This window comes from Procambarus clarkii, chromosome 79 (genome assembly GCF_040958095.1).
Source record: "Procambarus clarkii isolate CNS0578487 chromosome 79, FALCON_Pclarkii_2.0, whole genome shotgun sequence".
NCBI lineage: Eukaryota > Metazoa > Arthropoda > Malacostraca > Decapoda > Cambaridae > Procambarus > Procambarus clarkii.
This window is the reverse complement of record NC_091228.1, coordinates 5984200-5996699: the sequence shown is the minus strand read 5'-3', so window position 1 is coordinate 5996699 and position 12500 is coordinate 5984200. Positions and strand designations below refer to the sequence as shown.

The 12500-nt window shown below is 52.4% G+C and overlaps 2 protein-coding genes across 20 annotated transcripts in view; one reads left to right on the top strand and one right to left on the bottom strand.

Moving 5' to 3' along the window:
- The window catches only part of LOC123764477 (uncharacterized), a 79784-nt gene that overhangs the window by 38481 nt on the left and 28803 nt on the right, over positions 1-12500 (top strand). The window lies entirely within an intron of this gene.
- The window catches only part of LOC123764480 (G-protein coupled receptor moody), a 52988-nt gene that overhangs the window by 29022 nt on the left and 11466 nt on the right, over positions 1-12500 (bottom strand). For 6 of the 16 annotated variants that reach the window (XR_006773576.2, XR_006773575.2, XR_006773578.2 and 3 more), the window contains exon 1: positions 11023-11106. The exons of 9 other annotated variants lie outside the window; for them this stretch is intronic. Coding sequence is in view for 2 of the 7 variants with exons in the window: in XM_045752346.2 (XP_045608302.2) it covers positions 11023-11054 (32 nt within the window). In the remaining 5 variants the exon portion in view is untranslated. Of the gene's footprint in view, positions 1-10827; positions 10972-11022; positions 11107-12500 lie in introns of those variants that run through there. One more of the 16 variants, XR_011225055.1, reaches the window with a different exon arrangement.

Genomic DNA, 12500 nt, shown 5'->3' with positions numbered 1-12500 from the left:
ATATGCATTTTTGTCTATGATGATATGTGCTGATATGTTGGATCTACGCTATCGCTCACTTCATGCTATCGTGGAGCAGTAGCGTGGTGATGGGCAGTTTCTGGTGTTAGGTTATCACTGGGCCTGGAGGTGGATAGGTGGATGTGGATGTCTACCCGCGTCGTGGATAGCGAGATCCACTCGTGTAGGTGTGGCTAGTGTAGGGGTGAGGGCGGTGTGGTTAAGATATCGTGAGTGGTAGAGGGGTTATGATATCATTCAGGGCGATATGTTGTTGAAGGCGTGTCTAGGGGACAGGGGTAGGTCAGCCTGTCCTCCTACAGCTTGTCCTCCTACAACCTGTCCTCCTACAGCCTGTCATCCTACAACCTGTCTTCCTACAGCCTGTCCTCCTACAGCCTGTCCTCCTACAACCTGTCTTCCTACAGCCTGTCCTCCTACAGCCTGTCATCCTACAACCTGTCTTCCTACAGCCTGTCCTCCTACAACCTGTCTTCCTACAGCCTGTCCTCCTACAGCCTTTCATCCTACAACCTGTCTTCCTACAGCCTGTCCTCCTACAGCCTGTCCTCCTACAACCTGTCTTCCTACAGCCTGTCCTCCTACAGCCTGTCATCCTACAACCTGTCTTCCTACAGCCTGTCTTCCTACAGCCTGTCCTCCTACAGCCTGTCATCCTACAACCTGTCTTCCTACAGCCTGTCCTCCTACAGCCTGTCCTCCCACAATCTGTCCTCCTACAGCCTGTCCTCCTACAGTCTGTCCTCCTACAACCTGTCCTACAACCTGTCCTCCTACAGGCTGTCCTCCTACAGCCTGTTCTCCTACAGCCTGTCCTCCTACAACCTGTCCTCCTACAGCTTGTCCTCCTACAGCCTGTCCTCCTACAGCCTGTCCTCCTACAGCCTGTCCTCCTACAGCCTGTCCTCCTACAACCTGTCCTCCTACAGCCTGTCCTCCTACAACCTGTCCTCCTACAGCCTGTCCTCCTACAACCTGTCCTCCTACAGCCTGTCCTCCTACAGCCTGTCCTCCTACAGCCTGTCCTCCTACAACCTGTCCTCCTACAACCTGTCCTCCTACAGCTTGTCCTCCTACAATCTGTCCTCCTACAACCTGTCTTCCTACATCCTGTCCTACAACCTGTCCTCCTACAGCCTGTCCTCCTACAACCTGTCCTCCTACAACCTGTCCTCCTACAGCCTGTCCTACAACCTGTCCTCCTACAGCCTGTCCTCCTACAACCTGTCCTCCTGCAACCTGTCCTCCTACAGCCTGTCCTCCTACAACCTGTCCTCCTACAGCCTGTCCTCCTACAACCTGTCCTCCTACAGCTTGTCCTCCTACAACCTGTCCTCCTACAACCTGTCCTCCTACAGCTTGTCCTCCTACAACCTGTCCTCCTACAGCCTGTCCTCCTACAACCTGTCCTCCTACAGCCTGTCCTCCTACAACCTGTCCTCCTACAGCCTGTCCTCCTACAGCCTGTCCTCCTACAACCTGTCCTACAGCCTGTCCTCCTACAACCTGTCCTACAACCTGTCCTCCTACAACCTGTCCTCCTACAGCCTGTCCTACAACCTGTCCTCCTACAGCCTGTCCTCTTACAGCCTGTCCCCCTACAGCCTGTCCTCCTACAGCCTGTCCTCCTACAACCTGTCCTACAACCTGTCCTACAACCTGTCCTCCTACAGCCTGTCCTCCTACAACCTGTCCTCCTAAAACCTGTCCTCCTACAGCCTGTCCTCCTACAGCCTGTCCTCCTACAACCTGTCCTCCTACAACCTGTCCTCCTACAACCTGTCCTCCTACAACCTGTCCTCCTGCAACCTGTCCTCCTACAGCCTGTCCTCCTACAACCTGTCCTCCTACAGCCTGTCCTCCTACAGCCTGTCCTCCTACAGCCTGTCCTCCTACAGCCTGTCCTCCTACAACCTGTCCTCCTACAACCTGTCCTCCTACAACCTGTCCTCCTACAACCTGTCCTCCTACAACCTGTCCTCCTGCAACCTGTCCTCCTACAACCTGTCCTCCTACAACCTGTCCTCCTACAGCCTGTCCTCCTGCAGCCTGTCCTCCTACAACCTGTCCTCCTACAACCTGTCCTCCTACAACATGTCCTCCTACAACCTGTCCTCCTACAACTACCACAACACAGGCTCGCCAGTGTTGTGGTGGCCGGCGCCTAATTCATTGTCCACTTCCTTGAGCCTGGCTTCCTCTTCGCTACGGACGGGGACTTGAAGCCCTCTAGCCCTAGAGAATGGTCTGGCCCTAGAGAATGGTCTGGCCCTAGAGAATGGTCTGGCCCTAGAGAATGGTCTGGCCCTAGAGAATGGTCTGGCCCTAGAGAATGGTCTGGCCCTTGGAGAATGGTCTGGCCCTTGGAGAATGGTCTGGCCCTAGAGAATGGTCTGGCCCTAGAGAATGGTCTGGCCCTAGAGAATGGTCTGGCCCTAGAGAATGGTCTGGCCCTTGGAGAATGGTCTGGCCCTTGGAGAATGGTCTGGCCCTAGAGAATGGTCTGGCCCTAGAGAATGGTCTGGCCCTAGAGAATGGTCTGGCCCTAGAGAATGGTCTGGCCCTAGAGAATGGTCTGGCCCTAGAGAATGGTCTGGCCCTTGGAGAATGGTCTGGCCCATGGAGAATGGTCTGGCCCTTGGAGAATGGTCTGGCTCTAGAGAATGGTCTGGCCCTGGAGAATGGTCTGGCCCTAGAGAATGGTCTGGCCCTAGAGAATGGTCTGGCCCTAGAGAATGGTCTGACCCTAGAGAATGGTCTGGCCCTAGAGAATGGTCTGGCCCTAGAGAATGGTCTAGCCCTAGAAAATGGTCTGGCTCTAGAGAATGGTCTGGCCCTAGAGAATGGTCTCCTAGAGAATGGTCTGGCCCTAGAGAATGGTCTAGCCCTAGAGAATGGTCTGGCCCTTGGAGAATGGTCTGGCCCTAGAGAATGGTCTGGCCCTAGAGAATGGTCTCCTAGAGAATGGTCTGGCCCTAGAGAATGGTCTAGCCCTAGAGAATGGTCTGGCCCTTCGACAGTGGTCTGGCCCTCGTCATCTCCCCTTTCTGCCATAAACAAATGCTGGCAATTCTCACCAAGACCTTCCTAATCGCTTGATGAGCTGTGACGTCGCGCCAAGAACACACACACAGACAATCTCAAGACTATGGAATGACTTCCTCAAGGCGCCTTACAACCCCCATAATACATTCCTTTATGCGAAGCACTTCACTAGTAACCATAATGATGACGGGTCTGAGGTCAACGCCTGTCATCTCCCGCTGGTGTGCAATTAAGGTCAGAATAACAAATATGTTCTATCTACGAACCTATTACACCACTAGAGTAAAGTCTTGGTGTATATACGCCAAGGCTCGGGTTACTACGCCTCAAGGCGTAGATACCTCGCCCGCCCTTGAGCGCTTGTGCTCCGTCTTAACCTAACCTTTGTTCCATTTGCTTAACGTAAACACCTTTGGCTATATAGTTTTATGATAACACAGTGATGAAGATAGCAGCGTTGGTTTGGTTATATATATATATATATATATATATATATATATATATATATATATATATATATATATATATATATATATATATATATATATAGGGGTATCACCTCTGGTGCAATTGTAGGGACCCATAGGCTTGGAGAAGAAAATAAAGAGTATGCAGGCTTAAGAATCTGTACACCAGTTGATTGATGGTTGAGAGGCGGGACCAAAGAGCCAAAACTCAACCCTCCGCAAGCGCAACTAGGTGAGTACAGCTGTGTGTGTGTGTGTGTGTGTGTGTGTGTGTGTGTGTGTGTGTGTGTGTGTGTGTGTGTGTGTGTGTGTGTGTGTGAGTGTGTGTGTGTGTGTGTGTGCGCCAGCCTATTTGTACTCTATTCGAGCATTAGCTCTTGGAACCTGATTTGCCTAACAATCAGGTTGTGATTAGGCTCAAAACTATGAACCTGGGGCCCGATTCACGAAGCAGTTACACAAGCACTTACGAACCTGGGGGCTAGATACACGAAGCAGTTACGCAAGCACTTACGAACCTGGTTGGTGGAACACATGGTTGGTGAGAAGGGAGAGTGTTGCCGTGGGAAACACTAAATACTGTTGCTGGCCTGCGCCTGGCTGTTGTGTTGTGTTGTTGCATAGTCAGTGCCATGTGTTGTGATGAGGCGGTAACGTTTGCATGGTCTAGCTCAACTCTGCGCCCACCGTCACCCCTTAGGAACACGGTGGGTGTACTCAGCTAGGTGTGCTTGCGGGGGTTGAGCTCTGGCTCTTTGGTCCCGCCTCTCAACTGACAATCAACAGGTGTACAGGTTCCTGAGTCTACTGGGCTCTATCATATCTACATTTTAAACTGTGTATGGAGTCAGCCTCCACCACATCACTGCCTAATGTATGTGTGTGTGTGTACTCACCTAGTTGTGTTTGCGGGGCATGAGCTCTGGCTCTTTGGTCCCGCCTCTCAACTGTCAATCAACAGGTGTACAGGTTCCTGAGTCTACTGGGCTCTATCATATCTACATTTCAAACTGTGTATGGAGTCAGCCTCCACCACATTACTGCCTAATGTATGTGTTTGTGTGTACTCACCTAGTTGTGTTTGCGGGGCATGAGCTCTGGCTCTTTGGTCCCGCCTCTCAACTGTCAAGTCCAACCACTTGGGGTGGACGGTAGAGCGACGGTGTCGTTTCATGCAGTGTTGGCGTTCAATCCCCGACCGTCCAAGTGGTTGGGTACCATTCCTTCCCCCCCCCGTCCCATCCCAAATCCTTATCCTGAGCCCTTCCCAGTGCTATATAGTCGTAATGGCTTGACGCTTTTCCTGATAATTCCCTCCCTCTCAATTGTCAATCAACAGGTGTACAGGTTCCTGAGCCTATTGGGCTCTATCATATCTACACTTGAAACTGTGTATGGAGTCAGCCTCCACCACATCACCCCCTAATGCATTCCATTTGTTGACTACTCTGACACTGAAAAAAATATCTTTCTAACGTCTCTGCTTAGTCTTAGTCTTTGAGTCAGGTGTGTAAAGACACACACACACACACACACCTGTCTTGCTCGGTAATTGAGGTTTCAATGTTGTAGCTACGTTCTGGGGGTACCTTTTTGAGTCATAACAACCACCGCTTAGGGAGCCGAGCGGACAGCACGCTGGACTTGTGATCCTGTGGTCCCGGGTTCGATCCCTGGCGCCGGCGAGAAACAATGGGCATAGTTTCTTTCACCCTATGCTCCTGTTACCTAGCAGTAAAATAGGTACCTGGGTGTTAGTCAGCTGTCACGGGCTGCTTCCTGGGGGTGAAGGCCTGGTCGAGGACCGGGCCGCAGGGACACTAAAGCCCCGAAAGCATCTCAAGATAACCTCAAGATAACCACTACCACCATCCGTACCACCACCATCCCTGCCACCATCGTTACCAGCATCCCTACCACCACCACCACCACTACCACCATCGTTACCAGCATCCCTACCACCACCACCACTACCACCATCGTTACCAGCATCCCTACCACCACCAGCGGAGCCACAGGCGACACCGGGAACACTTAAGACTCACACATGTCACACAAGATGGTCGTCTACGGATTGTCTTACCAGTATAAGAAAGCCTCAACGACTGCCATATGGCGCCGCTGCTCCCGACACCCACCGCCACGACATCCCAGGGCACTCTAGCACTCTAGGAAGCTCCACGTTACTCTAGGAAGTCTCGTGGTACTCTAGGAAGTCTTAGTGGTACTCTAAGAAGCTCTATGATACTCTAGGAAGCTCCACGTTACTCTAGGAAGCTCTACGTTACTCTACGAAGCTCCACGTTACTCTAGGAAGCTCCCCGTTACTCTAGGAAGCTCCACATTACTCTAGGAAGCTCCACATTACTCTAGGACGCTCCACATTACTCTAGGAAGCTCCCCGTTACTCTAGGAAGCTCCACATTACTCTAGGAAGCTCCACATTACTCTAGGACGCTCCACATTACTCTAGGACGCTCCACATTACTCTAGGAAGCTCCACATTGCTCTAGGACGCTCCACATTGCTCTACGAAGCTCCACATTACTCTAGGAAGCTCCACATTACTCTAGGAAGCTCCACATTACTCTAGGAAGCTCCACATTACTCTAGGACGCTCCACATTACTCTAGGAAGCTCCACATTACTCTAGGACGCTCCACATTACTCTAGGACGCTCCACATTACTCTAGGAAGCTCCCCGTTACTCTAGGAAGCTCCACATTACTCTAGGAAGCTCCACATTACTCTAGGACGCTCCACATTACTCTAGGACGCTCCACATTACTCTAGGAAGCTCCACAGTCAGTCTATAGTGCCCCCAAAACACACGAGGAGCTCTAGTGCACCACATAACATAACTGGGAAGACATAAGCACACTCAGGATGTGCGCCACATCACCACAGGATACACCGCATGTGTCATCTCAGGACACACACACATCAACAGGACACTGCGGGATACAGGGCGCTGGGAAGTACAACTTCTTGGGAGGAAGGCGCGGAGATATTGCCAAGTTTAACACAGATTGGATGATTGCTGTTGACACGGAGGGTGTGTGTGTGTGTGTGTGTGTGTGTGTGTGTGTGTGCGTGTGTGTGTGTGTGTGTGTCCTTCACAACCCCCCTCCATCACAACCACCAACCCAATACGTGCTAGACCGTCCTCTTCGTAACTCCACAGATGATGACACCATCTTAATTTACCCACGGGAAAAATCAACGTATTCGCGTAGTTCACAGTTATGCCATCCGCATTGGTGATTACGATGGTTGGGTCGCTAGCGGCGCTCGGAACGAGGCTATTAGATGGGATCAGAGTTGTTATAGGGACATGTGGTATATATGTGTGTGTATTTCCAGGAGGCCTACAGTAGCCATCTTTCATTGACCCGGAAATGCTTTCCAAAACCTGGTGTAAACATGGTCACAGGGTCTCGAAGAGGTCACAGTGTCTCGAAGAGGGGTCAGAGGGCGAAGCCAAGACTGAAAAGGTCAAGCTGGGGGAGGGGGGAAGGAATTATCAGGGGAAACCACCAAGCCATTGCAATTATATAACACTGGGAGGTCAAGCTGGATTTTTTGTTAGCAATATCTGCCGCCCCGCCTTTTTGATTGTCTTTCAGAAAAAGAAGTTATGTTTCAGTGTGACTTGCCAACCTTTCCTCCCTAATAGAATGTTGCATTTTGACGTATACGGCCAAAAATCGTCGTACTAGAAAATGATAGCGGCTCGCGAAATTGACGTACTATCCCCGTTTTCTGTTGTGGGTCCTCTGGGAGGTTAGGATAAGGGGGCACTTTAGTACGATAGTTTCCTGGCGTTGGGAAATCTTGGGAGAACGGGGGAAAAAGAATTCACATTTGAGAGAACGTTTAATTATGTGACATTTTGCCCGTTTGTAGTTTAGCATAGTCGACCATAATTGAATATACAAGAAAAATAGCTACGAATCACCCCAATGTGTAGTTTATAGTTAATAATGGCTAAAATTGGTGATTAAGTTAAATCCTTGACCAAGTGACATGACAGAGGCAGGACAGGATGAACAACCCAGCGGGTTTTCTTCCTATTGGGGAGTGTTGTACATGCTGCTATGGCGGTGTGTCCACTCACAGGATGAGTGGCGCTGCCCAATACTGTCACTATGGCGGTGTGTCCACTCACAGGATGAGTGGCGCTGCCCAATACTGTCACTATGGCGGTGTGTCCACTCACAGGATGAGTGACGCTCACCAATACTGTCACTATGGCGGTGTGTCCACTCACAGGATGAGTAGCGCTGCCCAATACTGTCACTATGGCGGTGTGTCCACTCACAGGATGAGTAGCGCTGCCCAATACTGTCACTATGGCGGTGTGTCCACTCACAGGATGAGTGACGCTGCCCAATACTGTCACTATGGCGGTGTGTCCACTCACAGGATGAGTGGCGCTGCCCAATACTGTCACTATGGCGGTGTGTCCACTCACAGGATGAGTGGCGCTGCCCAATACTGTCACTATGGCGGTGTGTCCACTCACAGGATGAGTGGCGCTGTCCAATACTGTCACTATGGCGGTGTGTCCACTCACAGGATGAGTGGCGCTGCCCAATACTGTCACTATGGCGGTGTGTCCACTCACAGGATGAGTGGCGCTGCCCAATACTGTCACTATGGCGGTGTGTCCACTCACAGGATGAGTGGCGCTGCCCAATACTGTCACTATGGCGGTGTGTCCACTCACAGGATGAGTGGCGCTGTCCAATACTGTCACTATGGCGGTGTGTCCACTCACAGGATGAGTGGCGCTGCCCAATACTGTCACTATGGCGGTGTGTCCACTCACAGGATGAGTGGCGCTGCCCAATACTGTCACTATGGCGGTATGTCCACTCACAGGATGAGTGGCACTGCCCAATACTGTCACTATGGCGGTGTGTCCACTCACAGGATGGGTGGCGCTGCCCAATACTGTCACTATGGCGGTGTGTCCACCCACAGGATGGGTGACGCTGCCCAATACTGTCACTATGGCGGTGTGTCCACTCACAGGATGAGTGACGCTGCCCAATACTGTCACTATGGCGGTGTGTCCACTCACAGGATGAGTGGCGCTGCCCAATACTGTCACTATGGCGGTGTGTCCACTCACAGGATGAGTGGCGCTGCCCAATACTGTCACTATGGCGGTATGTCCACTCACAGGATGAGTGGCACTGCCCAATACTGTCACTATGGCGGTGTGTCCACTCACAGGATGGGTGGCGCTGCCCAATACTGTCACTATGGCGGTGTGTCCACCCACAGGATGGGTGACGCTGCCCAATACTGTCACTATGGCGGTGTGTCCACTCACAGGATGAGTGGCGCTGCCCAATACTGTCACTATGGCGGTGTGTCCACTCACAGGATGGGTGACGCTGCCCAATACTGTCACTATGGCGGTGTGTCCACTCACAGGATGAGTGACGCTGCCCAATACTGTCACTATGGCGGTGTGTCCACTCACAGGATGAGTGACGCTGGCCAATACTGTCACTATGGCGGTGTGTCCACTCACAGGATGAGTGACGCTGCCCAATACTGTCACTATGGCGGTGTGTCCACTCACAGGATGAGTGGCGCTGCCCAATACTGTCACTATGGCGGTGTGTCCACTCACAGGATGAGTGACGCTGCCCAATACTGTCACTATGGCGGTGTGTCCACTCACAGGATGAGTGGCGCTGCCCAATACTGTCACTATGGCGGCGTGTCCACTCACAGGATGAGTGACGCTGCCCAATACTGTCACTATGGCGGTGTGTCCACTCACAGGATGAGTGGCGCTGCCCAATACTGTCACTATGGCGGCGTGTCCACTCACAGGATGAGTGACGCTGCCCAATACTGTCACTATGGCGGTGTGTCCACTCACAGGATGAGTGGCGCTGCCCAATACTGTCACTATGGCGGTGTGTCCACTCACAGGATGAGTGGCGCTGCCCAATACTGTCACTATGGCGGTGTGTCCACTCACAGGATGAGCGACGCTGCCCAATACTGTCACTATGGCGGTGTGTCCACTCACAGGATGAGTGGCGCTGCCCAATACTGTCACTATGGCGGTGTGTCCACTCACAGGATGAGTGACGCTGCCCAATACTGTCACTATGGCGGTGTGTCCACTCACAGGATGAGTGGCGCTGCCCAATACTGTCACTATGGCGGTGTGTCCACTCACAGGATGAGTGGCGCTGCCCAATACTGTCACTATGGCGGTGTGTCCACTCACAGGATGAGTGACGCTGCCCAATACTGTCACTATGGCGGTGTGTCCACTCACAGGATGAGTGACGCTGCCCAATACTGTCACTATGGCGGTGTGTCCACTCACAGGATGAGTGGCGCTGCCCAATACTGTCACTATGGCGGTGTGTCCACTCACAGGATGAGTGACGCTGCCCAATACTGTCACTATGGCGGTGTGTCCACTCACAGGATGAGTGGCGCTGCCCAATACTGTCACCATGGCGGTGTGTCCACTCACAGGATGAGTGGCGCTGCCCAATACTGTCACTATGGCGGTGTGTCCACTCACAGGATGAGTGGCGCTGCCCAATACTGTCACTATGGCGGCGTGTCCACTCACAGGATGAGTGGCACTGCCCAATACTGTCACTATGGCGGTGTGTCCACTCACAGGATGGGTGGCGCTGCCCAATACTGTCACTATGGCGGTGTGTCCACCCACAGGATGGGTGACGCTGCCCAATACTGTCACTATGGCGGTGTGTCCACTCACAGGATGAGTGACGCTGCCCAATACTGTCACTATGGCGGTGTGTCCACTCACAGGATGAGTGACGCTGCCCAATACTGTCACTATGGCGGCGTGTCCACTCACAAGATGTATAAATGACAGGTAGACTTGAGAGGAAGGCTTCAAGCAGCGGTTAGTAAGGGGCCCACGAGCGGTTCCGTGCGGTCAACCCCAGAGCCCCGTTTCCCTTGCCCAATTGATTTATTTGCAGATTACATGTCTTCACATCTACCCCCCCCCCATTAACCCCTCACACCAGAGCCCCCCCCCCTACCCCACCCCCCTCTTCAGCAACCCTACCCTAACCATACATCCTCCCCAAGTTGGGGCGCTAAGTCTCATCTCTCGCCCTCAGTTTCTACAGCACCCCCAGGCTGGAGGGGAGTGAGGGCAGGATGTTCCCACTTGCTTGACCCCTCACTCTCTCCCCTCTCCCCCCCACCCCCCCCCCCCACCTTCCGTCACCTCGAACCCAGACCAGCACTTCCTCCTCCTACCGTTCCCTACCTCGGCGCCTCCGTCAGGTAACGTCCGCCCCCACCGGTAGGGGGTCGAGGCTCTTAAGTGCCTCCCGGTGGTGGGGAAGGTAGGTGTCGGTGCTTGATTTCGGGGCTTACCGTCCCCGCGGCCCGGTCTCCCAACGTCTAGAGGCGTTGCCTAGCCATGGAGACGGATAGGGGATAGAAGGAGATAGGTAATCACCTCGCGCTGTGAACAGGAGGGAGCGCGCCCATCTTAGCTACACCACCACAGCTTCCGACTGAGGCAGTGCTTCTTCAGGCGGACTACACAGCACTTTCCTGAGGGGGGGGGGGGCGGGGGCAGAGGTCAGGGGGCGCGGGGGCAGAGGTCAGGGGGGGGGCGGGGGCAGAGGTCAGCATGCTGACCTAGAAGGGCAGCCGGAAGTGGGGGGGGGAGTCCAGGTCGCAATGGTCATTGGTCGTTTGGTCGTTGTTTGGTCGTCCTGGTCGTTGTTTGGTCGTCCTGGTCGTTGTTTGGTCGTCCTGGTCGTTGTTTGGTCGTCCTGGTCGTTGTTTGGTCGTTGTTTGGTCGTTCTGGTCGTTGTTTGGTCGTCCTGGTCGTTGTTTGGTCGTTTTGGTCGTCCTGGTCGTTGTTTGGTCGTCCTGGTCGTTGTTTGGTCGTCTTGGTCGTTGTTTGGTCGTCCTGGTCGTTGTTTGGTCGTCCTGGTCGTTGTTTGGTCGTCCTGATCGTTGTTTGGTCGTCTTGGTCGTTCTGGTCGTTGTTTGGTCGTCCTGGTCGTTGTTTGGTCGTCCTGGTCGTTCTGGTCGTTGTTTAAGTCGTCCTGGTCGTTGTTTGGTCGTTCTGGTCGTTGTTTGGTCGTCCTGGTCGTTGTTTGGTCGTCCTGGTCGTTGTTTGGTCGTCTTGGTCGTTCTGGTCGTCCTGGTCGTTGTTTGGTCGTCCTGGTCGTTGTTTGGTCGTTCTGGTCGTCCTGGTCGTTGTTTGGTCGTCCTGGTCGTTGTTTGGTCGTTCTGGTCGTTGTTTGGTCGTCCTGGTCGTTGTTTGGTCGTTCTGGTCGTTGTTTGGTCGTCCTGGTCGTTGTTTGGTCGTCTTGGTCGTTGTTTGGTCGTCTTGGTCGTTGTTTGGTCGTCCTGGTTGTTGTTTGGTCGCCCTTTGCAGCCTCTTGTATCACCTGATGGCTGAGTGGACAGCGCTCGGGATTCGTAGTCCTATGGGGTTCGTGTTCGATCCCCTTTTGAGGCGAAAACAAATGGGTAGTTTCTTTCACCCTGATCCTCCCTGTTCACCTAGCAGTAAATAGGTACCTGGGAGTTAGACAGCTGCTACGGGCTGCTTCCTGGGGATGTGTAACAAAAAGGAGGCCTGGTCGAGGACCGGGCCGCGAGGACGCTAAGCCCCGAAATCATCTTAAGATAACCGCAAGATGACCTCAAGATAAGTGGAGTCGTCAACATACTATGATAACAAGTTGGTTTAAACACTAAAGAATAAATATGAATCCACATTTTTTTTTTTTCAAATTACAAAAAAAAAAAAAAATAGCCAATGCTGAACCCCCATTGCTACTGTATCTATTTGTAAAGAGAATTTATTATGAAAATACAAAATAAAATCCGATGTTTCCATCCCTTAATAACTTATACCAAGTTGGTATAAGTTATACCAAAGTTAGGTTTTTAATTTTTAGTGATTTTAATTCA